Below are 27,028 nucleotides of genomic sequence, written 5' to 3' on the forward strand. Positions count from 1 at the left end.
ACCTTTGTTCTTTTGAAAAATAACATCCAAGATGCTCTTCCTCTCTATTAGAAGGCAGGAACAGAATTAAAGGGACTTTAGCCTAGTGAAACCATTTCAGTTTCCAAGTCTGGGGCTGGCCCCTTAATTCAAAGCAAGTTGTAGAGATCTAGAAAATACACAGTACGTACTAAGAAAGAACCAATCTACACAACGAAGGAAAAATCCCCTGAAAGTTAGAGTAATTAATCCTTGGAACGATTTGCTTCCAGAAGTTGTGGGTACTCCTTCACTGGAGGTTTGGGAATTGGACTAGAAGACCTCCAAGGTCCCATCCAACTCTGTTATTCTAATGAACTAATCACTGAGTCTTATGGCAGTACAGAATAGGGAAGCATTGTTGCGGGTGAAGAAGGAGAGTGCAAAAGTTGGGTTGAAACTAAACATTAAGAAAACCAAGATCATGACATCTGGCCCTCTCAATTCCTGGCAAATAGATGGGGAAGAAATGGAGGTAGTGACAGATTTTATTTTCCTGGGCTCCAAGATCACCGCAGATGGGGACTGTAGCCAAGAAATTAAAAGACGCTTGCTCCTGGGGAGGAAAGCCATGGCAAATCTAGACAGCACACTAAAAAGCAGAGACATCACCCTGCCAACAAATGTGTGTATAGTCAAGGCTATGGTCTTCCCAGTTGCAATGTATGGCAATGAAAGCTGGACCATAAGAAAGGCTGAGCGCCAAAGAATTGAGGCCTTTGAACTCTGGTGCTGGAGAAGACTCCTGCGAGTCCCTTGGACTGCAAGGCGATCAAACCAGTCAGTCCTAGAGGAGATCAACCCTGACTGCTCTTTAGAAGGCCAGATCCTGAAGCTAAAACTCAAATACTTTGGCCACCTAATGAGAAGGAAGGACTCACTGGAGAAGAGCCTAATGCTGGGAAAGATTGAGGGCAATAGAAGAAGAGGACGACAGAGAATGAGGTGGCTGGATGGAGTTACTGAAGCAGTAGGCGTGAGCTTAAATGGACTCCAGAAGATGGTAGAGGACAGGAAGGCCTGGAGGAACGTTGTCCATAGGGTCACGATGGGTCGGACACGACTTCGCAACTAACAACAACAACAACCAGCTTCAATTGCATGGCCTACAGAAATTCAACTCACCTTCAGGAAAAGAAAGAAACAGCTCCCCAACTCCCCAGAACAGATCTATTTACAGCAGACATGCTTAGCGACAATGCAAGGCCACTGGGCCACAAAACTGCAACAGCAGGATGGGAATAACATCGGGCAGAAAGGACATGGAATTGAGCAAGGCTGGGCAAAGTAGTGGCTTGAAGTCAACTGGTTCTGCATGAGAGCAGCTGAGAATCACTTCTGAAGCAGCTGCTTGGACTTTGTGAAAGGCACAGCTGCTTTTACAGCTGGAAAAGAGATGCCTCATTTCTGTCTCCAAAGGAAGCAGCGCCTTTAGTGATTTGCACAGCATTAAAATGGAAGGTCCTGGAAAGGGTCCGCCAACAGTACCCATGTTGCACTGTAATCATCCCTACCAGAACCACCTTCTAAAGGGTGAAACTGACTTGGCATCCTCAGGGCTTAGATCCAACCCAGCCCTTGGAGTCAGCGGAAAGGTTCTGCCACTCGCCCTTTCGCGTTTATGCTCTGAAAATTTCACTTCATTTGGGCTTGTCACCAATCTTTTTTGCAAACACTGGATGCTGTGGCAGGACAAAAGAAATGGAAAAACCCAAACGGATGGCTTTTCTTCTTGTACTTTGCAGGTTCCAAGCAGATGGCTACCTCAGTGCTATCTACAGAGGTCAACCATTTTTTTAAAAAATAGTTAAAGGTAAAGGTTCCCCCGCACATGCGTGCTAGTCGTTTCCGACTCTAGGGGCCGGTGCTCATCTCCGTTTCAAAGCCGAAGAGCCAGCACTTGTCCGAGGACGTCTCCGTGGTCATGTGGCCGGCATGACTAGACGCCAAAGGCACACGGAACGCTGTTACCTTCCCACCGTAGTGGCTTTATAAAGCCACACCTGAAATACTATATCCAGTTTTGGTCACCAAATTTCAAAACAGATGTTGAGACTTTGGAAAAAGTGCAAAGAAGAGCAACTAAGATGATTAGGCCTGGAGACTAAAACATATGAAGAATGGCTCAGGTTTGGCTAGTCTAAAGAAAAGAAGAAATAGGGGCGACATGATAGCAGTCTTCCTGTATTTGAGGGGCTTCCACAAAGAAGAGGAGGTCAAATTATTCTCCAAGGGCAAGACAAGAAACAATGGTTGGAAACTGATCAAAGAGAGAAGCAACCTGGAATTAAGGAGCAACTTCCAGACAGTAAGAACAATTAATCACTAGAACAGCTTGCCACCATACGTTGTAGGTGCTTCATCACTGGAGGTTTTTAAGAAGAGACTGGATAGCCACTTGTCTGAAATGATATAGGGTCTCCTGCTTGAGCAGGGGGGCTGGACTAGAAGACCTCGAAGATCCCTTCCAGCTCTATTCTGATTGTATTGATTGAGATGAAGAACGCTGTTACCTTCCCACCGTAGTGGTCCCTATTTTTCTACTTGCATTTTTACGTGCTTTCAAACTGCTAGGTTGGCAGAAGCTGGGACGAGTAACAGGCGCTCACTCTGTTACGCGGCACTCGGGATTCGACCCGCCAAACTGCCGACCTTCTGATCGACAAGCTCAGCGTCCTAACCCACTGAGCCACCGCGTCCCTTTTAAATAGTTAGGTTTATGAAATAATCCACTCCAGGATCTATCCAAGCAGTTGGGTAGCAAGTGAAGGGCTTCTGGGTGTCACTGACTCTCCCCATATTTAAATGACTGTGTTCAAAGGAGGAAAGGTTTTAGACAGCACGTGCCTGCAAAAGGGTGCCAGCAGAATATTCCTCTTCATCAAGGACAAGTTTTGAGCCATACCAGAAGGCTAGCGCATAACACAGGAAAATGATGCACCAAATGTAGCCTGTGAAGAATCCCATTATGATTCCCTTTCTGATCCCCCAGTTTTGAGCAAACACCAGATTTTTGTCATATCTGAGGAAAGAAAAAAAATTGGGAAGAGCACATTTAAAAGGATCATTTGGCAGCTTTCATTGCTGAAAAATAAGAACTGGGAGGCTTTATGGGAAGTGTGGTGTCACAGTCCATTCTTTGCGTTCCCAAGAAAGACTGGAAAAGACCCTTGCCTAAACTCTGATTATTTGCTGGCCTATCCGTGACTGGGTACGCATATGAGGCTAAGCTATATCTGTTTAATTTTGGTTTAGCAGGTTGCATGAGCTCAGCCATTGTGGTTACTAACCTTTGGTTTTCAACCTTATTTGTTGCATATATTAATCAAGAAACTATGGTTAAATACAGGGGTAGGCAACCTCGGCTCTTTTATGACTCGTGGACTTCAACTCCCAGAATTCCTGAGTCAGCTATGCTGACTCAGGAATTCTGGGAATTGAAGTCCACGAGTCATAAAAGAGCTGAGGTTGCCTACCCCTGGCCTAGCACTATCAGCCATTCAAAGTAGGCCAGGTAGGAATCAGACACCATGAGGCCTACTTTCTACTAGGCCTACCACTCTGCTTTCTGTTATTATATTCTATAACAATAAAGTAAGTCCGAGAGAGATTCTCTTTCCTTCCCACTTATAACAATAGAAAGTCAAGACAGAAGAAACTTGAGTTTCTTCTATACCCCCTCTTTTTGGGCTAAGTAGATGTTTCTCTAATGGTGGTTGCATTATTCAAGGCTAACTCTGTGTTTTTACAAAAGCATAATAGATGAAGCCATCCACTTTGTAAAACAGCGAATTAGGGGAACCACAAGACTGATTTAGATTAAAGCTGCTTTCTAGGTCCCCATCACACATGTCCAGGTCTTGTTTTGAATTAATACTGAAAATGCCACAGGAAACCATTTTGATCCCAGAGGCAAAGCACAAGATGGCTTTCTGATGACTCCAGGTGAGCTAAAAAAGACTTTGATACTGGCAACAAAAGAGGGATCACCATCATATCGGATGCTAGTCTAATTAAAGTGAAGGCTGTGTGACAGGCAGCACATGCTCACCTAGCTAATACATGGCCAACTCTACAATATTGCTGGTATAATTAAAGCAGTTAAATCTGAGGAAACTCTTAGGACATCCTTCCCATTTTATGCAACTGGCACAAGCTAGAGTAAAAATATTCCTGGACACCGCTTAAGTTTATTCCTTCAAGAAAGAGCTTGTTTTCCATTGTCATGATATGTTATTATTCATCTTTAACACTTAAGCAATAATGGTCTGTTTTGATTCCGTCACCTTATTTAGTGCTCAGAAGCAACCTTGATATATAACCAACCTTTCAACCTCTTTTCTTTCTCCTCCAAAAGCAGCCACAGTTCGGATCGAGGAGAGCACTTCATCAGCAATGGCTCCAGCTTTCGCATAAGCCTTTAACTCTAGACCCGTCAACTTTGCCACAGACTTCAACACAACAGAAACAAAAGTCAGAAGAACAAATGTGGCACAAAGGCGCTTTTTAAAAGGTTGATGCTATATAAGCCAAAACTGAACTCAAGTGGTTTTCTTTAGATTTTGCTACTATAAAATGTATGAACTTCCACTCCCGTTCTGGACGTTTTTCAATGGCCAAGTTAAAAAAAAAAACAACTGCTGGTCTAACTAATTTGCTTAGTTAATGAAATCAGACTCAGGAGCAGGTCAACACAATATTTTGTGCCTTTGGGGAACCTGTTTGTTAGGAAGGCTTTCTCAACCTTCTGGCTATGCAGAGGACTTCCATGTAGGTACAGCTGAGATGAATTAAAGGCTTGCCTTTACAGCAGGGGTGTCAAACTCGCAACATCACGTGACACGTATCGCGACTTTTTTCCATTGCCGGCAATGGGGTGAGCGGGGTTTCAGCATAAGGCATCCAGCCTGTGTGCAGCAGTTTGACACCCCTGCTTTACAGTTATAAAATCCAAGGAGATGACCACCTTGATTAAACAAGGAACACTGACTCAGCCTTGACTTATGAAGCAGCAAAGAGTAGCAAGATGCTTTAAAGGTGACTCCATGCTCTGTAGTATAAGCTGTCATACATCAGAGCTCTCTGATAGCAATGGCACTTAGATTTATATACCACTTCACAGTGCTTTACAATCCTCTCTAAGCGGTTTAGAGAGTCAGCATATTACACCCCCCTCAACCATCAGGGGCCTCATTTTGCCGACCTAGGAAGGTTGGAAGGATGAGTCAACCTTGAACCCGGTGAGACTCGAACTGCCAAACTGCTGGCAGCCGGCAGTCAGCAGAATTAGCCTGCGGTATTGCATTCTAACCACTGCGCCACCATGGCTCGTCAACTGCATGAAACAAAAAAATGTTGGTGTGTATATGCATATGGAAGCCAGTGTGGGGTAGCGGTTCAGGGACTAGACTAGAAACCAGGAGACTGTGAGTTCTAGTCACATCCTAAGCACGAAGCCCACTAAATGATTTTGGGCCAGTTTCTCCATCTCAGCCCTCAGGAAGAAAGCAATGGCAAGCCAATGATTCCTTGAGGTGCCCCACCTATCAGTTCTTATAAGGAACAACAGAAACTACTGCTGAGAAATTGTGCCAAATAAATGGCGGCTAATTTTTTAAAAAAAGAAAAAGCACTGGTAAATGGTTTGATGGAGGGTTACCAAGGCACTTCCTGAAATGGTCAATAACTTGAACATCTTTCCCCAATTTCCCCCAATTGGAGGAATCTCTCCCCCCCCTTTCCAATTTCCCCCAATTCCCTCTAAATAACCTCAGGAACTCCCCTTCAACAGACATGCCATTCTTCCGTACCAGGCCAATTATGCCAGCTCCGATCCCAATTAGGGGACTGACTGCGATAATAACCAAGGTCAACTTCCAGCCTCTGACAAATCCTAGCAGGAATCCACAAACAAAGGTGGTGAAGCGCTGGATAAAGATGGCTACTTGATCAGCAATAGCATCATTTATTTTATTAATGTCACTGTGGAGAACAAGAAAAATTGAAGCAGCAGATACATTTTGCGTTCATTACAATTCCCAACGGGCACAAAACGGTATCACTCCTTTCTACGCTGGGGAAAATGTGGATGAGAATGATTTATCGTGGTAATTATTCACTCTTTTACCTGGGGAGTTTATTTCCTGTATGTAAGATTAACCTTAAACGTGGTGCAGGCAGAAGGTCTTATATTTCCAAGTATTTTGCCCCGCTGGAGTATTCCCGCCAAGATTCTACATGTTATGAAATGTAAGCTTCTATTTTTCATCCTCCCACCCCCACCCCAGTAGCTGACAATTGGTTGGACCCTCTGCAGAGATTCTACTTAACAAGGCCAAGATGGGGAAAATAACATTTGCATGGATGCTCGTAAAGCACTAACAGCTTGTGAAGAATGCCTGACCAGATGGACATCTGTGGAGATTCTCAGTCATCCAGCTCATAGTTGTCTCAAAGTTGCCTTTTCAAAAGGCAACTGGACTGTTTTTCCTTGAGGAAGATGTTTCGCTTCTCATCCAGGAAACTTCACTGGTTCTGGCAGGATGGTGGGGGCGATGGAAGGATTAGTTTTGACTGGATGTGGGGGAGGGGGGTTGTTGAAGGATCATATTTCTTTGCAATCATCTGGCCAGATGGCCTTTCCTCAGACATTTTTATCCATTTAGAATAGGAGTCCCCAACCCCCAGGCAATGGCCCACTACTAGACTGTGAGCTGTTCGGAACCAGGCCATGGAAGCTGAGCCACTCACATACAATTATCCCCTCTCCCCCCCACCCCCACCAGTACGCAAAGCCGGAAAGATTGGGGAACTCTAATCTAGAAAAATGTCTAAGTGCCATCTTTCTCTTATTAGCTCCATGTGATTCAACCACTCTTTGCTCAGTCTAGGGTCGTCGCTATCATTCTTCCTATATTGACATCTCAACACTCCCACAAAATATTGGTTCTCACAAGGCAAGAAACAAGGCCTATCAGGCAGGTGATAATGGCAGGGCTGGCCCTGTCAACAGCAACTTCATAAAGCCATTTGCAGGCTTGCTATGGATAACAGTTGTGGACAAGTTGGCACAGCTGAGAATCAAGCTGGTAGAAATAACTTTTTAAACAATCACTGACTTTCTAGAGTCTGCCAATTGATACGTAGTCCCATCAGTGGCTATCATGAGTTACTCACTCAGAAATTCGTGTATTGAGTTCCCCCACCGATGTACAATCAAACCAGCCTATGTCCATCCTCATGATTTTCCTGAAATAGGCTTTTCGGATCTGTTGGGTCTGGCGAGCAGCTGATGTTACCCATAAGCAGATCTAACAAAAGGGGTTGGGTGGGATGGAGAAACACTATTAGAAGATAGACAAACCTTTCCTTGATTACTAAAACACAATGCCCAACTGAGGGCCCAGTAAGCTAAATGGAAAACGATCTCAATATTCCTAGCATTGATTTTATGCCTTCTGCTACCATTATCTTGCAATTGGTGGTTAGTCAATTTTTGCAGTGACATCATAACGGTCATTAAATGAATGGTTGTAAGTTGAAGAATACCGGTATAACATTTTTCTTCATCTACCTCACACATTGTGTTGAAGGACTTGTTTTGCAAATGGATCCCTGTGTTTTATAAGTAAAAGGATGTCTATTCAGTCACCCTAGTCCCAAAGCTGATATTTGTTTCTGATCAAAAAAATCGTCTCTGATCAAGAAGGCATATAGTTCCTATTTCCATCACGGTTTATCATTTTGTCCACAGAGATGTCCATGCATGTAAAAATTTAATTTAATAAAAATAAAATAAAATAATAAAATAAAAAAATAAAATAAAATAAAATAAATGTAAGAAGTGAGAAGAAAGGAAGGCTATGTATTAATGCACAGTAGTTTGCATGACTCAACTTGGATTAATATTGCTTATTTAACATGTATGCAAATCAACAGTGACATAGGAATCGCCTGTTTCAGGAGTCTATGGTAGAAAAATGGCTTATATGATACAGAAAGTGTTGCTGATTTCCAAATCAATTATGTTAAATACGGTCTTGAATTGTCATGAGTCTCAGCTGTTAAATAGCTGACTTCTTTACCCTTCTGGAGTGGGGAGAAAAATGAAGGACTAGAAGTAAATACTGACTTGGAGGTATCCAAGCACTAGAACAGCACAGCCCGTTCCTGCATAGGAACTTGCAAAATAGATCATTTGACTTTCAATATCCAGCAACCTATGAAGAAAAGAAGAAAAATTAATCAGGACCGAAACATCTCAAGAGCCAAGTCCCATGAAAAGCCCATTTTATTTTGGGTTAATTAAATAGAAGCGAAGGATATAATTTTGGGATCCTAAGGTTTGTCATTTCAGTGAATCAATTTAAATGTGTGGGCTAAATTGGCTGAGCAAATAGCATGGCAACTGGAATTGTCTTACAATCAACTACAGTAGCTGCATTGATTGCTAAAGATCAGTCAAGAATCCACAGAGGGCAGAATAAGCCCAAGCATAGACTGAAAACATAATATGACATATGTAGACAGGTAGTCTGACAAAATGGATCCAGCAACTGTATCTATTTCTGTAACTCCACACCGGCATTAAAAGATGACTTATTCAAAAAGAGTAAAGCAAGTAAAATTAATCAATTTTTTAAACCAAAAAAGTGCTCTAATTTCCATCAGAAACACTGACAAGGATGCTTTTTAATGCCAAACATCCAAGAGCATGCATTACCTATATGCATTGCCCTATGCCACTGATTGCATTGTAAAAACAGACACTTTCCTAAGGCTACAGAAAATTTATATGCTCTTGAATTTATGATCTTCACGGGATGATGACAGTAAGAGTCACACTGTTTTAAGCAGTTAGAGTTTTAGGAATTAAAACCGTTCTGATTTCCCTAACAAATTAAAGGACAGCATTTGCATATGTTCAACAAGGTTGATTTTACAGTGCTCTTTCCTATGGGCATCAAGGAGAAATGTTTCGGAGTAAGTACGGTGATATGAGAACTTGAAGATCGACATGCAGTTAATTAGGGCACCCAGTTCAAATTCATTTTAAATTGGTTGTAATTAGATTCACATTAAAAATGTGTGATTTGAAAGGGGTATGGCTCTGTTCCAAATTGTGATCAACCTGCTTCAAGATTCCATTCAAAAAAATAGTCAATTGACTATAATAATTAAGGAAACATCATACCACCTACAGCTATTTTAATTTTTGTCAGGATAAGATGAACACGTGAGTCATGAAGAAAACACAGCTCTGCATTTCTTTTGTAGCCTATCCTGACCTTACCTATTATTACATTTTGCTAACAAAGCAACTTCACAATTTTAGTCTTACAGAAATCAAGGCATCTTCAAGAATCCACTCTTTGTATATTAACCCAGAGTCTACCATTTTCCAAACAGCAATAACTCCACCCCTATTTAAGATACAATTCCAAAGCAGAAAACAACTGATATTCTCCTTTTTCCAGCATCCCTTACTGATACTTTCTCCACCTTTCCTTTAGGGTACAGGGACAAAAAAAAATAAGGTAAAGGTAAAGGTTCCTCCGCACATGCGTGCTAGTCGTTTCCGACTCTAGGGGCCAGTGCTCATCTCCGTTTCAAATCCGAAGAGCCAGCGCTTGTCCGAGGACGTCTCCGTGGTCATGTGGCCGGCACGACTAGACGCCAAAGGTGCATGGAATGCTGTTACCTTCCCACCGTAGTGGTCCCTATTTTTCTACTTGCATTTTTACATGCTTTCGAACTGCTAGGTTGGCAGAAGCTGGGACGAGTAACAGGCGCTCACTCTGTTACGTGGCACTCGGGATTCGACCCGCCAAACTGCTGACCTTCTGATCGACAAGCTCAGCATCTGCCATCTATTCAAACAGTGGGATATTTAAGTATAATGGAGGAAGAAAAGAGATCTCTTCTTCAAAATCTTTCCAGCTCTTCTTTCAGACAACACTGGCTTTGGGTTTTTTTCTCAGCACTAACTACTGCAATAGGTTGATGATTTGCATATAAATGAGGTAGGGCTTAATATTGGCTTCCCAAAGTTCCAGATTTATTAAAGCCTCTGTTGCTTCACTAAATATTTGAGACTGGACAAATGTTTCCCATTCAATACACTATATTACCCTCAGAGGTAGTATAGCTAGTTGTTGTTTAGTGAACAAAATTGGGACTGGCAACTTAGTCGTTAAGCAAAACATTCACTAAGTGAGACCATAACTGTGTTTTTGATCTTACTTCAGCTTTTGCTTGCTTTATGGGCCTGTGAAGGTCATAAATGTGAGGAGTTGTTGTAAAGATACTTTTTCATCCCCATTCTAACCGAAAATGCCACTAAATGAAGATTGCTTATAAAGTAAACCAATGAAGTCCACCTTAATCGTACTGACAACCTTTATTCACACTGACAACATTTTTCCCCAGGAAGACTAAGACGTGCCCCTTTCCCTCTGAACAAAATTGGCTGAAAATGATATACACACAGCCTCTTGTTCCCAAACAGAGTTAAACAAATGTCAGCTTTCTCCCAGTCAGGACTTCCTGCGGAAACTCCAAGACTATTTAATTATGTCTGGAAAAGGATTTCAGGCCAACTTTTTATGCAGAAAGGAATAAATTACTCATATATCACAAAAACTGTATTTCATTTATAACTCAAGAAAGCAAACAACTATCCCATCACAAGCATAAAACTACTTCTGAAAAAGTACACAAGGAACTTAATAAGCAAAAAAAAAAAGCAAGTACTGTACAGGATGCTAGTTCCTCAACAAAACGCTCTTAAAAGAAACCCCTCAGTTATCCAGCGATCCCACCCTGACACATTCCTAACCATTGTTTCAAGCTAGGGGGAGTCAGGCAACTGTCTTACTGTTTGAGAAAGAGGCAAAACCATAAAATAAAAAGAAGAGGGAAAGATACATGTGTTTTCCCCAAGCTCCATCTTGGTTTTTGGCCTCTCCTTCTTTCTGGGCAGCAGGGACCCGAGCATCTTCCCAGCAACGCCTCCTGGAGATTCAACAGGCCACTCACTTGCATGCATGGGAAAGATATGGACCCCTCAAGCCCCCTCTTGATAGGGCTCCCCCTTGCAGAAATCAGGCATGACACATTTCAATTTAAAGACAGGAAATTTGAAGGATGAGGACGAGGACGAGGAGGACGAGGACGAGGACGAGCAAGGAGGGATATGTTCAGTCTTGAGGTTTGAAGGCAAAAGGATTTCATTCCAGATGGTTCAAGATTTTAGTTCCAGAAAATCATGTGTAATCTAACAAGAAAGCATTCTAATGGCTGCTTCAGTCTTTGGCACCACGAGAGGATGTTAGCCGTATACCCAGAGGCACAATCAGTTTTGACCTGCTCTAATGTTAAACCATGAGTTCATGTTGTCAAAGAGAAAAACAAATTGGAAGGGGGTAGTCTTAGTAGTACTGATTATCCCTCAGGAAAAATAAAGCTGTTCTTACTTACAAAAGAAACAAAACTAACTTGCATCTGGTACAATCTTACTTATCCCCCCCCACACACATAATAAGACCATACCTACAAGATTTAGCCCACCAAATAATAACAAAAACAAATTTGTATTCTAACTCGTTATTATCCTGTGGTTAACCATCAGATCATCTAACCTTGTATGATAAAGTGGAAAAAGATAATTCAACTTATATCAACTTATACCAGCTTCCTCTGACATCCTTTTAGGCTACAGTGAGTGCAGCATTTCTCTCCCACCTCTTGAACAGATTGCTCATTAGCATACAGAAGAGAGACTCATCAAGATTTTTCTCCATATTTGTCCACAGGCTCTTAGGGGAAAATTCAAAGTAACTGAAATGGCTTTTTTTGGCAGAATAGGCTGAAAATAGCAGACATTAAAGCCTCTTTAATGGACATCAATCTGGACCCAGATTGTTGGGGGCAATAAGCTGACTTTGTAATAATGCCGCTTGGGGGGGGGAAAGCCCTAATAAGCAGGCATATACATAGAATGAAGGCTATTGCTAAGCACATTGATTTGTGCTTCTTAGATTGTAAGCCGCCCTCAGTCTTCGGAGAAGGGTGGGATATAAATGGGATTTTTTAAAAAATATCAGCCGGATGCATTCAATAATTTTATCACTATCATTTTTGGAAATACTGCACCTTCCTGATTTCAAAAGAAAAGAGAAACAAACAGCTTCCCCATTGCCTAGCTATAGCGAAGCTGGTTGACACCCCACCCCCCGCCGCCCCCCCAAAAAAGAGGGGCAACTCCAATTTTAAAATATAGGTTTTCCAAAACTTTGGGCTTTTGACTGTAAATAAAATTAAGCTGAAAGTTTTCCAAAACTGTCTTGCTCTGCTGGGATACTAGGTCTGATCTGATCCCTGCTGCACAATCTTCAGTCATCCGCTTCTGGGGCACCAAGAAGTTCGGTGTAGTGTGTGGGCAAGTCTGCCGCCCTCCGTCCCCCCTCACAAGCTTTGATGGACTGCCAGACTGAGCAGCTTCTAAACAGAACAGCCATGTAAGCTGCTTGTTGGGTGCTGAAGATTTGCTCTGCGTCGTCACTGGATCTTTGAGGGGTGTCAGGATGATCTACCTAACTGGCAATGTGGCACACGGCAAAAGAAAGCAGAAATGGTGGCCCAGTGAGATACAATGCCAGAGGGCCAGTTTGGTCTAGTGGTGAAAGCCCCAAGCGACAAGCCAGGAGACGGTGAGTTCTAGTCCTACTTTAGGCATGAAAGCTAACTGGGTGATCTTGAACCAGGCACTCGCTCTCAGCCCAACTCATCTTACATGGTTGTTGTGGGGAAAGTAGGAGGAGGAGAAGAGAGTTTTAGTTATGTTCCCTGTCTTGAGTTATTTATAAAAAATAATAAGGGCGGGAAATGAATAAATGATAAAATTAAATGTGCAAGCCACCGAGAAAAAAAACGTTCTTCAAGTCTTGCCATACCCCATTTTAAAAGCAGGATCCTCACCAGTAAGAGGGTTCAGTTCAACCCCTCCCCATCCTGCAAATCTTAAAAATGAAACACGGCCCAAGAGGGCTCTCAGCGCCATTGGCAAGCTGATTAAGCCAGCACTGCATTGTTTGCATTCTGTGAGAAAATGGCAAAAAACGGAAGAGCCTGGGATGCCCAAGATGGCCGCAGCAAATGTGCAATCGAAACCCCGCCCCTTTGTACATGCATCAGTGCCCCGCACATGTACCAAGGGATAGAACCTCAATTGCCTCTGGATTTGTTCTATTTCTGTGATTTAAGGGGATGCCCACGGAGAGGGTTTTCTCCTTCTGTAACCAAAAATGGGTTGCTTGACACAAATGGCAATGTCCCAGAGTTATGAGAATCTGCCAAAAGAGGGGCCCATTTTGGTAGAAAGCTAACGTGGAGGAAAAATGCTCCTGGATCAGAGTTCAAAGACCATGCCAACTTGGGGAATAAAGGAAAAGGTATATTTGGTTCAGGGTTGAAAAATTGTGCCAATATGGAGCAGGATTGCCACCTGTCTGGCAGGTGATAGCTAGCCCAAAAAGAAAAGACCCTTTGGTTGGGAACTGAGCATGTATCAGAAGGGAACCGGGCTTGGCAGGCAGATGTTGGCATCTTTGGAGCAATTGTTTCTACTCTTCAACCTTCTTTCACCTAATTCTAAGGCCAGCATCTTCCAGACTTACTTTAAGAACAAACTAATCATTTATAAAAAAAATTTTTAAAAAATGTTCCTCTCTCTTTTGATAATCCTAGAGAGTCTTTCAAGTTATGGTGGCCATTGCACTTCTGCAAGAGCTGAATGTGGCAAATTATACAAGTACAGGTGGTGCCAGCTCAATTTTTTTCCACCAAAGCCTCATCTTGGTTCTTTTCCATCCCCCTTCCTTGGGCAACAGGCAGCAGCTAAAAGAGGATGCTCATTTGCATAGAGAGGAACATAGAGATCCTATTCTTCTGCCCAAACCGTATCTTGATAGGCCAATGCAAATCAAATTAGATTTAACTCAGACTGAAGAGGAAATATCTCGATGTCTGTATATAATACAAGAGTCAAGGGCTAACCAATTATTTTTTTTTGAGTGGTTTGATATTTAACTAAAAGAAAATAGGGCAAGTTCCCCCCTCCCTTAATAGGCGCTTCTTTGTAGGTCACATGACACGAAGGGACAGGGAAGGGCTTAGGAGCTGGCAACATTCCAATCAACTGCTCCCAGGCTTCTCCCATAAGCAGCTGTGGTTAGAAAGCAGTATTGCAGGCAAACTCTGCTCACTGTCAGCAGCTCAGTCCTGATCGGCTCAAGGTGGACTCAGCCTTCCATCCTTCCAAGGTCAGTAAAATGAGGACCCAGATTGTTGAGGGCAATATGCTGACATTGTAAACCACACAGTGTGTGCTGTAAAGCATCATGGAGTGGTATATAAGCATATAAGTGCTATTGCTGTAAGAATGCACCAGGATTATTTTTTTCCCCCCACAATGGCCTGGCTAGATCTGGGTCCAATATTCCTTTTACCAGCTTCTCCTCATGGCAAATTGGATCTGGCTCTGTTCTGGACAGCTTTCTCAATGTCAGACAGACTCCTTACTTTTCATAATTTCTTTTCAGTGTTCTCCATTGTGATGAATAAAACTATCAATACGCCTACTGATGTTTCAGGTTCTGGGTGTGTGGGATGAAAATCAGTCAGTCCTTATTTCCAGAAGCAGGAAAACCAAAGAGCTTGTTCTTACATTAGCCATGTGTCTTTATTTCCACAAGGAATACAACTAATCTATGATGCTTCACCTAATTGAGCCATGCCCTCTTACCAAACATAGCAAAACAAAACTGTAGAACCTTGTGTAACATTATCATTGATCTTCCTTTCACAATCAATTGATAAGGCTTGCCCTGTTGCAACTCACACTCCCTCATTCCAAATAAGCTTAAGCAACTTATTATAATTTTAGTTACAGCATATTAATACATCAAAGATTTAAAAGAGACAAAGCTAGTCCTTCAAACAAAAAAGCTTACATTTAAATGAACTCTGAAACAGTTATAGCAATTCCCACCCACCCCCAAAAAAAGTGCCATGCATACAGTGCTCAAAAATCCCTGAACCATAAAACTCTGAAGAATAGAATAATAACTTTATTGTCACTTTGAATGTGCACTAATCGGCATACATTAAAATGAAATTTTGTTGCATTCAGCTCTCAAAGGGTCACGACCTCCAATATACACTACATAAATATGACAAAAATAAATAAATACAGAATTATGCATATACCCACATATATTATATGACACAGAGAGACAACAGACTAGTTTGGGCTATGTACTGTATACATGTGCATGGTGAGAAAAACATATCTTGTGAGTTTACCAAACGGGTGGCATAGGGAGCAAAGCTATTACAGAATTGGGTAGTCCTGCTATAAATACTTTGAAACCTCCTCCCAGAGGGGAGCAACAGAAACAGACCGTAAAGTGGGCCTGTGGAGTTTCTAACAATGCTTTGAGCTCTAAGCACATAGTGCTTATAAGCAGCATCCTGAATACCAGGAAGCAAACTTCTCGGCTGTCCTTACGATTCTCTGTGTGGACTTTCTGTCTGAGGCTCTGCTGCCACCAAACTAGACAGTGATGAAATTTGTTAAAATGCCCTCAATTGTGCCTCTGTAAAAAGTGGCCAGGACAGAAGGAGAAACATCTGCTCTTCTCATCTGATGCAGGAAATGCAGGCTCCTGTCTAGCTTGTCTAGCTGCTCTTTCAGGCTATGGTGACTCAAGCATCTTCTTAACTACCTATACTAAAAGCAGAGCAAAGTATATACCCAAACACAAGAACCTGTTCTTTCCATTATGTTTGAGTAGGGGTCTTCAAACGTGGCCCTTTTATGACTTGTGGACTTCAGCTCCCAGAATTCCTCAGCCAGTGTATTCTGGAAGTTGAAGTCCACAAGTCATAAAAGGGCCACGTTTGAAGACCCCTACTCAAACATAATGGAAAGAACAGGTTCTTCTCTCTTAAATCCACTTTGATTCTTCCAGCTCTTATTTAAGACAACTCTGGCTTTGGCATCTTCTAACAAATTCTACAACAGGTGCAATAGGCCGGTCACTTGCATTCAGAGGAGGAAGAGATTAACAGTTTGCCCCAAACCCCAGACTCATTAGCCTATGCAAATACAAGGAGATTCAATTGGAGATCCCAAATCCAAATACAGCAACTTTCTATTTGTGTTTGGGATTCAAGGTAAACAAATCCCATGGAAGAGCATCAAAATGGCTTCAGCTGCCAAAATGGCTTCAGTTTTTGGTGGACAAAGATAGCATTCAGACAACATCAGAGAAAGAATGAAACAAACAAAGGGGCCTGATCAGAATAATCTTGGCTTTTTCCTCTTATTTTCACAACAGGACCAGCAAATACCTGGGCCTCTTTTTCCATACAGAAGCTGCTTTTTTTTTAAAAAAAAACATCCTTCAAGTCTGTCTTGCCCTCAAATCAAATCAAATTAAATTAAATCAAATCCCTGCAGTTTCCTTGACAAGATTTTGGAAGTGGTTTACCATTTCTACGACTGAGAGAGAAGGACTGGGCTAAAGCCATCCATCCAGCTTCATGCCTAAGACAAGATTAGAACTTACATTGGTTTTATGGTTTCTAGCCTGGTGCCTCTAACTACCAGAGCAAATTGATTCACTAAATGAAAGTAGTCCTTGATTTACAACCGCAGTTGAGCCCAAGACAGTTGTTAAGTGAGTTTTGCCCCATTTCATGACCTTTCTTGCTACAATTGTTAAGTACAGTTGTTAAGTTAGAAACACGGTTGTTAAGTGAATCTTGCTTCCCCCATTGACTTTGTCATGTCGCAAAAGATAATCACATGACCCCAGGACACTGCAACTGTCATAAATACATGCCAGCTGCCTTGCATCCCTCATTTTGATCATGGGATGATGGGAATGCTGCAACAGTTATAAGTGTGTTAAACAGTCGTGTCACTTTTTTTCAGTGCTGTTGTAACATCAAACGGGTCACTAAATGAATGGCTGTAAGTAGGGGACTATCTGTATTATATTTCAAGCCAATATAAAGTCTGACATTTATTTATTATTCCCAAAACAGTAAAATAATGCTGTCAATGCTGCTAACATCGGATGTTCTTGCTTTGACAACAGATGAAAATGCAGCCATTTTCTCTGTGCTGTTAGAATTAGTTAGTGCTGGGAGGGGGAATTGGAATGAGAGTTCAGTTAGTCATAATAATAATAATAACTATGCCGTCCAATGACAAACTGGGTCCAGAGCTGATAACATTTTGGCGGGCTGACGAGATGAGGAGAAAGCCCACGCTTCACACTAATTGGGGAATGTGCTTTATGACTGTTTATTGGGGGGTGGGAATTTTACTTTGTTACTTTGTATCCAGGGGAAGGGAATTTAGTTTTTGGGTTCAACTATGTAGTGCTGACCCTTTGTTTCCTGAATAAAAGATTCTTTAAGGAAAACAATGTCTTAAAGTTCTTTTGAAGGGTTTCATCTCTCGGAACTATGACAAAAGCATCAGGATCTAATCTTACCAAACTCGTATACTTCCCCAAAAATCAAAACAAAAGCTACAAACAACTTTAGCATAAAGAATACCCTTATGCAAAAGAAATAAAACTGAAAAAAGCATATTTAAGCTCATGTATTATATAAAGCTATACGTAAACATCTGCCATTGAACCTTTTTAATGCATGTGGTTTCACCCATTGGGAAAAATACTACAAGTATTCCAGAGGTTAGCCTTGATACCTTCCTAGTCACTCTTTCACACTATAGAAAGAGTTTTCCCAATGGGTGAAACAACATGCATGATGAGCCATGGTGGTGCAGTGGTTAGCATGCAGTATTGCAGGCTAATTCTGCTGACTGCCAGCAATTGGGCAGTTCGATCCTGAGGTGGGCCCAAGTAAGTAAAATAAGGACTCAGATTGTTGGGGACAATATGCTGACTCTGTAAACTGCTTAGAGAGGGCTCTAAAGCACTGAGAAGCTGTATATAAGTCTAAGTGCTATTGCTATTGCTATAGAGCGCCAGGCATATTCTTTGCCATGTCTACAAGAGACATGATGGGGGGGGGGGGAATAAGAATTTCCTTTAAAAATTCCACCTGGATATTTTTCCAGTTCTTTTTTCAGGCAACAGGAACCAAAGCATCTTCCCAGCAACCTCTTCCTCCTGTAAATGCAAATGAGCATTTGCACGCAGGGGAAATTAACAAAACATCATTCTGATTATATCTCTGAGAATGAGTCAAGATTTGACTGCAATCAAAACTGTGAATGAAACTTTCCATAATTTCAGTTCAGAGAGATTCCAATTCCAATTCAAGTTACTTGAATTGACAAAATACAGAGGTTCCTAGGCTAAAGTAGGGAAGACTGAATTTCCTGAAGCTACTTCAATCTTACTTTTGGGGAAATTAGGATGAAAATATCACACACATCTGCTTTTTCTCAGAGCAAATCTAAATTCAACTCTAGGGACCAATTCTAATGTAATCCATGGATCTTTATAGAAAGAAAAACAGAATACATATGTATTTAAGGAAAATAAGAGAGGAAATACTTGTTACAACTAATTGGAGACTTGTAATAATGTGTATTTGTATGAAATGGAACTATTGTAACCCAGACACCACGTTGCTGTTCAAAGATACTATTGTAACGTTGGAAAATCAATCGAAAACTTATAAAAAGAAAGAAAGAAAAACAGAAAACAGACAGAAATCAAAATCTTTTTCTCCCCAAACCTCACCTTGATATTTTCTCAGCTATTATCTCAGACAATAAATCAACCAAATGATTTCCCATTCTTCAATACTTGTAGAGAGGGAACCTGTCTTCTCCCAACACCCCACCTTGACTACTGTAGCTCCAGGCAAATCAGCTTACTTCAGTTCACATGGAAGATCAGAGATTCAAAAAATGCTGTGTTTTCATTTAAGTTTGCAATAGAAGATTCCAGGGCAAACCTGTTCAATTTTAGCTTGCTATTATTTCAGTCATTTTCCAAAGACTGAAACTGCCTACTCAAAATCTGATCTAAGAACAGGGGCATCCACAGGGAGTGGATGAAAAAAAAAACCAAGACATTGGGCATAATTGAAGCCCTGTCCTTTCTTTTGCATTTGTAACGAACACGTTAAAAAGGGGCAAGGTTTTGATTTCAGTGTGGTGGACAAAATGTGTACTAATCGGTCTTGAGCTCATATGCAGAGTGCCAACAGCTAATTGGACAGAACAAGCAGGAAAACTCTGACCTCTGATCGACACAAACGAAAAGAAAGTGAAGACTTGTGGTGGCCACAACACAGAAGAAACCTAGATTCTACTAGTCCAGGGGTAGGCAAACTCGGCTCTTTTATGTCTCATGGACTTCAACTCCCAGAATTCCTGAGTCAGCTGACTCAGGAATTCTGGGAGTTGAAGTCCATGAGTCATAAAAGAGCCGAGGTTGCCTACCCCTGGACTAGTCAATCCTTCCTCAGCTTCTCCACATATGGAATTGAAATTGCAACATGCATTGCATCTATAACAACCACAACAGCATAGAAATCTGCAAAGCCACCCTTTGGTTTACAAACTGCTTTGATGTGATGGTTCAATTACACCACTGAATCAAGGGACTCTTTTGAAGTTTTGTATTATGAAATGCACCTCACATTTAGTCTGTTTTTTTGAATCTTGAGCCAAGTGTTCTGCGATGATCAGTTTCTACACTCTGGCTTTAGAATTTGAAGCCTAAAAGGATAGACTCAGAAACTTAATACACTAGATGTATTATTCTTAGTTCCCCTGCAAGATAATAGAAACTGAAGGGAGGGAGAAAGGTGACAGAACAATGTAGATTTTCCTCTTTATTTCAGGATAATCACCAAATCTCGAAGAAAAAAAAAAGTGATTGCACAATGCAACATTTTGAAATCTGTTAAACTCGATAGTTCTTCTAAGTTTTAGCCCCTGTGTAGGTGGCTGTAGATTATTAACACAAGCGCTTATCAACTCTTGAGTAAGCTGCAATATCTCCTATCTTTGGAGAAGTGTCAAGATCTGTTTTAAACCCATATGATTTGGAAGGTGGTCAGACACTATCAATTTTAATATATTAACTTCTCTAATAACAGAGGCTGCAAATCCAGCACTCAGTTTAATGGAATAATTATCTGCCAAAATAGGCCAATCATTTGCTGATTTAGATAACCCACTGAATTAACTCCCAAAGAACTGAGCCAACGCCATTTGATAAAATTGAAAATATTTTGTGCTCACTCACCCACAACTTATTGATGCGTTAGTGACATTCTGATGGTGAGAGCTGTTAATCCAAACTATTGTGTTATTCATGCACACTTTGTTTGGGTCTTCCAGCTCTTGTTTTTCAATGTCATATTGAATAAATGTGTCTGTCATGATCCCAAAAACAATCAGCATGGCTGGCTGGGCTACTCCATGAAGAATGGCACAGATGCTTCCCAAAAGCATCATCAGTATCTCAGCCGAAGAAGCAAATCTGAACTGTAAGGGATAAGAGGCAGGGTTTGTTCATCAGTAGTTTTCACATCATTTGCTTTTATATTACTAGTCCATTATTTTTATTAATGGCATAGCATTGCATTCTTTCAGGTGTAACATGTCCCTCTTCCTAACTTCAGCTTGTAACCGAGGACCTTCTCAATTAAATCCCCCGCACAGATAATTGTAAAGATAATCCTCATTTAGTTACCACAACTGGGTCCAGCAACTTGGTCATTAAGCAAAGTGGTTGTTAAGTGAAATCACAACTGTGCTTACAATCTTCAGATTTCTTTTGCTTTAGACACCTGCGAAGATTGTAAATGTGAACATTGATTGCAAAGTTACTTTTTCATCACCGTTGTAACTGTGAAGAGTTGCTAAAGGAGGCAGTTGTTAAATGAGGAGTACCAGTAGAATATCTAGAGAAGAAAAATGGCTTGGCTTTGTGTAGCGAAATGACTGGGACCTCACACTTGATTCTGAAAGCCACTTTCCAGGCTGAACTTCTGTTCGGCCATTTTGCATCTGGCTTCAGTCTGTAAACATTGAGCTTTGAGTAAGCGACCAGCTGTTCCCTTCTCTTCCCCCACCCCCTTGATTTGATACCATAGTTCACAACTGATGATACAGGAACGCAGGTTAGATACATAGTCTTAACAGAATGTGCATACATGCATACACATATCTTTCTGTTCAATTGTATCTGATTGTCAGAGGTTGCCTGGACAAGTCCTTGGCAAGGGTTTTCAAAAGTATTTTGCTGTAGTCTCCTTCTTAGAGCTGAGAGAAAGTGACTGGTCATCCAGATAGCTTTTTATCTAAGGTGGAACCAGAACTCATGACCCCCAAATTTCTAGCTTGATGCCTCAGCCTCCAACAAGAGGGCTCTCATAAATATAATAACAGAGTGCTGATAAACAGAAATGCCTTTCTTGGAAAACTGAGCTTTTGTTTCTGTCTTGATTGGACCAGGTTTTGTGACAGATGAATTGGTGGGGCTAGATAGAAATGTTTGAGAGCCTTGCTCTCATTATATGTGAAAAATAATAAAAAGCAGGTATGCTATTACCAGCTGAAAGAATCCAATTCGAATGCCATCTTTTTTCTTGTGTGGTAGCCTTCAAAGAAAGAAAAACACGGGGCATTATACATGTAGCTTTTCTCCTTCTATCTAGTAGATCTTCCAGGACCTCCTTCAAACATCCCAAGATGGAAGACAGCATCTTCCTACTAGCAGATTTGCCTCACAGATGACCCCCATTCAAATCAATCCAGCAGATAAAATATATTTAGGAAATATATATATATATATATATATATATATATATATATATATATATATATATATATATATATATATATATATATATTTGTTTGTTAAGCATTCAGAATACATTTGCTTAGTCCCAGACACGGGATAAATCTTATTTCCTGTTTCAGCCTAGCCCAAGGCCATCTTACAGTATGTACAGCATCACAAATGTTATAAGGCTAGATAGGAGGTGCTGTTTTACTGTTGCAGTCCCGATGAAGGCCATTTCTGTTGTAAAATGGTTTTCCCATGAAGATGAGGGACCCTTTCTACTGGCTTTTAGGAAATTTTAAAGCCTGAACTGTTCCAGAGACCTGTTCCCTGAGTTGAGACTGACACTGTTATCTTTAGTTTTATGAACTATCATGTGCTTATTGTTTTATGTTGCACTGTGCACATTCTAAATCGTATCTTTTTTTTTGTAATCTGCTGAAAGTCATTTTGATTGCAGCAGCATGGAAATATGCCTCATAAATAAAATGCCTAAGCATCCTTGTGCAGATTCGGTTTTCATAGGATCTCATCAGTTAATTGATGGAACAATCAACCATTGGCAGTAATATATGAAAGTGTTACAAACACGCTTAATCTGATATCTGTAACTTCTTGGAAGGAAGTACTTTGTTGATGCATGTTAAAAGCAAAGGGGAATTTTGCTAATGGCTGCATAGGCTGGCAATTATGGGAGTTGTAGTACCAGATAATAGGGAAACAACAGATTGGGGAAATCTGAAGAGATTAGTTTGTGTTTTCTGAAAAGGTCGAATTAGTAGCTCACCAATGACATCACCGATTCACATCTTTTCGTTCTTATTCAGCTTCCTTACTTTTAGAATTTTGCACATATTAGCTACTCCAGGGACTTATTGCCGTCCCTAGTGATTACCTTGCATTTGAGCAAATTTGAAAGAGCTGGATGAATACTAGAACTTTAGGAAGCATTAGTATCGCCTCGCTTTCCAAATTGTGGGGAATAATTGTCCCATGTTATATAAAAATAGGCAGTATCTAAAATCGTAAATCTGGACTTCAGGTATTTAAAAAAACACTTGAATACAGACTAGAACTGGGTCAGAGGAAGGCAATGGAACAGGAACAGAGGACAAGTCCTAATAAGGATCTGGGGAAAGAAGGCTGAGAAGGGACATGATAGTACTCTTGGAGTTCTGGAAAACTATCCTATAGAAAAGGACACTGTGATTTTTCTGCAGGACTAGACTTTTAAGTTACAGGAGGACAGATTTTTGTACATTGGAAGAAACTTCTTGATGATGAGAGCACTTTAGGAAATGAACAACTATTCAGGGAAGAGTCGTCTTGTTTGGTCAAGCTATTGCTCTAGCTTTTGCACATGAAACCAATGATTGGACAGTGACCAAAAAAAAGAGGTCTTCCGAGTTTGATTTTGTAAGCCTCGTCCTGAAGTAGATAAGGGAAACGTTTGACGTACTGGTTACATAAGGACACACAGGCAGCTGTTTCCAGAAAAAGAGGAAAATGTAGTAGATAATTAGTCCAAAGGCTATAAATTCAAAAGATAAGAGCATTTTTAAAGAACTGGTTGATATTTTAAGCAGAAGCCAACCTGTTCAGGCATCTAGATTGAGGACTATTTAATTTTTTGCATTACCATATAAAAATGTTTTATTCTCTTGGTATTATTCCATCCTGCCTCCTCTTCCTCCCCCCCCCAAAAAAAGCTTAATGGAATGAATGAAATCAGCAAATGCACTACTAGAAAAGAAGAACATTTATCTTACTTGTGTGCTTTTGCATTGTTCTTTGAAGAGGCTTCATTTTTCCCACCAAAACTCCTGCAAAAAGCAATACATTTTTCTCACTGGGAGCAAGATTAACTGTCCAGTTCTGTTCAGAGTCCATCCCACTGATAATATTCCTCTAAATATAGTCTGCAGCTTTTTCCTCTGTGTTAGATTTCAATAAGAGCATTATCTTTAACAGAACTATTTGAAAAGCCATGAAATATATATATATATATATATATATATATATATATATATATATATATATATATACATACATACATACCGTACATACATATATATATATATATATATATATATATATATATATATATATATATATATACATACATACATACATACATACATACATACATACATGTATGTATGTATATATATATATATATATATATATATATATATATATATATATATATATATATATATATATATATATAAAGGTGGGTTTTATTCAGAATGAGCTTTCCATTTAATCAAAAGCCTGTTTCGGTATGTTTTTTCAAAAGAGAGTGGTATTCAGAACCAGGTTTAGCATACACGGCATGCTGATTATTGATGGAGACTGAGCACAGTAGAAAAACCGACAAAAGTGGGAAAGAAGTGAGGGGTTGTACAAATCTCTAAAAGGATACTTTGCTTTGGTGAAGTTTCGGTCAAAGCACTCCTTTAAAGCTGAGCAACAGGGCTCCTGTTCTAAACAGCAGAGCAGAATGGCTGCTTAATTGGAGAGACAGTGGGTTGAAGCAAAGGCATACACATATAGAAGGCCATTTCTAGCTAAAGGAAGCACTAGAATAGCCCCAGTCACAAGGTGTGGGACCCAGCATGCTCAGAGGAACCAAGAGGACTTCAACTCCCAGAATTCCTGAGCTAGCACGGCTCAGCTTGGAAACCTCTCCCTTTCCCCTCAGCATGGCTGGCTCAGGAATTCTGGGAGTTGAAGTCCAGGCAGAGAGAGCAAAACAGCTTAGAATAAAAATGTTGAGAGGTGAGCACGCTCAGCAACCAGGGGATGCAATGAGGGAGGGGAGGCAGAGAAAATGAGCTGGAGAGTCCTAAGAAATAGCCAGAGTAGATGCCATCTGGAAAAATAAAAGCTCGACATCCAACATATTTTGCAGGCCTCATTTCTACACCCTTTTAGAGCTCTGACTTACTCTGCTTTGCTGATGTCATTATCTGTTGGGGAAAAAAACACATGGGAGTTAATGTGAAGTTAAATCTTTAGCAAAATATTTTTCATCCTCCTACCAATTGCTATATCCATTTACTTGCTTTTTGCTACATTGATCTTTTAGTTGCACAATGCAGTGCTTGATTAATGATTCCCCTGACTTTGAGTTCATAGCTTTTGTAGAAATTCAAAATAGACCAAATTGAAACATCTTTTCTGTTTCTCTAAACTGGTTCCTTATGCACGATGAAGAATAACAAAGATTTTAGTTTTGATCTTTGTCTTTTTAATACAGGTAGGAGGAGGAAAACTACTTCTTCTTTCTCAAGTAGGAGAAAAACTATTTTTTCCTCAAGGAAAAAAACAGTCCAGTTGCCTCTTGAAAAAGCACTTTTGAGATAGGAAGAAAACTAGCTTTGTAATTAAACTAATTCAAAAATCCTTATCTGACACCTCCTCAAACCCCTTATGCTTTCAGTTATCTTGCCATTGCCTACTCAAACATCTAACTCTGCCCATTTTATAAAGCATTTATTTTAGATTTTAGATTTCCACTCTGCTTTTCTGCATTTTTAAAAAAAATAATCATGCTGACTTAACAGTGAGTAAAAAAATGAGAACATTAATACAGTTAAAATTGGAGTTGAAATTAAACATTAAAATGTGTTAACTATTAAAAGTTTGGTAGAAGAGATGTCTTTTTTCTATCTTCCTGAATATTGGGCCAAACATAGCTTCCCAGGGAGTGTGTCCTTCCATCTGAGAACTTCTCAGGAGAAAGCCCCTTCTAGTGTAGCAGGCAGGCAGGATTTTGGTGGTGGAGGTGAGGGTCCTCAAAAAGGCCTTTTCTGACTGCATGGGTGCGGTCAGCCTTTCTTCCTGCCAGTCCTGAGGGCTACTTTGGATCAAGTGGGTCAGCTATCACTGGCCCGCAATCTACAAAGCTTCGCCCTTTGACTAGTCACCTTTACGGGGCGACTTTCGGTCGTATTGGACCCCCCAGCTGATAGAAATTGGGCTTGGGGAACGGAGCTTCACTTCCCCGCGCCTGTGTTGCCATGACATCACTGGAAACTCTCCCAAGGTAACCAAGCAGGTAGATAATGAATAGCTGGACTCCAACTCATTAACAGCTTTAAAGATAATACTCGCACCTTTAAGGCTAGATGTTTCATAAAGATAATGGCACTTAAAAAAAAACCCAGACATTATACTGCATGCCACTGTGAATATATCCTGCACAGCAATCAAATGGCTACTGCAATTTACATGTATACATTTATGTGAAAATGTGCAGGACTTTGGATTTAAAGGGAAAAATATGCTTCAAAGGGCATGGACTTTTCATGCAACACATGGAATTGCCCTTTTGGGAGAAAACACAACTTTTAAAAGCTACTGAGAGGCGGTTTTTTTAGGTTTTAGTAAAATTAGTGGATTAGTTTTGTTGTTTTCCTTTATGTGAGCATGATTTTATCCCTGAAAGCTGTTGAAGACTATTATTAATGCCAAAAGTTAGCAATTAGCCCTCCAATTCAACAAATATTTGTTTAGACAAAAAGGGACAAGATTTGATTTATATCCCTGTGAATTAGGATCTATTTTAATGGTACTTTAGTATAGCAAAGTAAAAGCAATATAGTAGAGAAAACATTATAATAAAAATGACCATCTAATAAACCATAACCAAGAAATGATATGAACAAATCATGTTTACTAATTTAATCTATGAAGTCAAGAAGTGTTCCAAGTACAAATGCTTACATGACTCATTTGATTCAAAGGCCAAATTGTCTTCTCCAATTCTCTTAATACTGCACAAAGTAACTGGTTCAGGCATGATCCACTCCTTTCAATTCCTAAAAAAATCCAATAAATTGTGATTCCACAAGCACGGGAAACAAACCTTCACCCTCAATTGTGACTGTGTTATGGGCTAACATCAAACCATACAATGATCTTGGGTAACCCTATCAGGTTTCTTGCTGCTCTATGTCAGCCATTTATTTATTAAATAATAATAATCCAAGCCCGTTGGTGGAGTGAATCTCAATAAACATCCGCAGTATAAATAAGTTTAATAACAATATTTAATAACTGAAGTATGGATAATAAAACCAACATCAAAAAGCAATAAAATAGGTGACATATACAACTGAATGGAATTAAATAGCTCTGTTTTTGTAGTT

At 40.3% G+C, this 27,028-nt stretch overlaps 1 protein-coding gene across 1 annotated transcript in view; it reads right to left on the reverse strand.

The window, feature by feature from the left end:
• ABCB11 (ATP binding cassette subfamily B member 11) overlaps positions 1 to 26,679 on the reverse strand; it is a gene marked incomplete at both ends in the record, with an annotated part of 65,372 nt that extends 38,693 nt beyond the window's left edge. Inside the window, 9 exons of the mRNA XM_083367507.1 lie at positions 2,866 to 3,040; positions 4,345 to 4,469; positions 5,829 to 6,000; positions 7,195 to 7,328; positions 8,150 to 8,237; positions 20,328 to 20,569; positions 21,639 to 21,687; positions 24,823 to 24,844; positions 26,604 to 26,679. Of these exons, the coding sequence (XP_083223633.1) occupies positions 2,866 to 3,040; positions 4,345 to 4,469; positions 5,829 to 6,000; positions 7,195 to 7,328; positions 8,150 to 8,237; positions 20,328 to 20,569; positions 21,639 to 21,687; positions 24,823 to 24,844; positions 26,604 to 26,679 (1,083 nt within the window). The remainder of the gene's footprint in view (positions 1 to 2,865; positions 3,041 to 4,344; positions 4,470 to 5,828; positions 6,001 to 7,194; positions 7,329 to 8,149; positions 8,238 to 20,327; positions 20,570 to 21,638; positions 21,688 to 24,822; positions 24,845 to 26,603) is intronic.
• Between the last annotated feature and the right edge of the window lie 349 nt (positions 26,680 to 27,028).

The sequence above is a fragment of the Vipera ursinii genome (genome assembly GCF_947247035.1).
Source record: "Vipera ursinii genome assembly, chromosome: 1".
Classification (NCBI taxonomy): Eukaryota; Metazoa; Chordata; class Lepidosauria; order Squamata; family Viperidae; genus Vipera; species Vipera ursinii.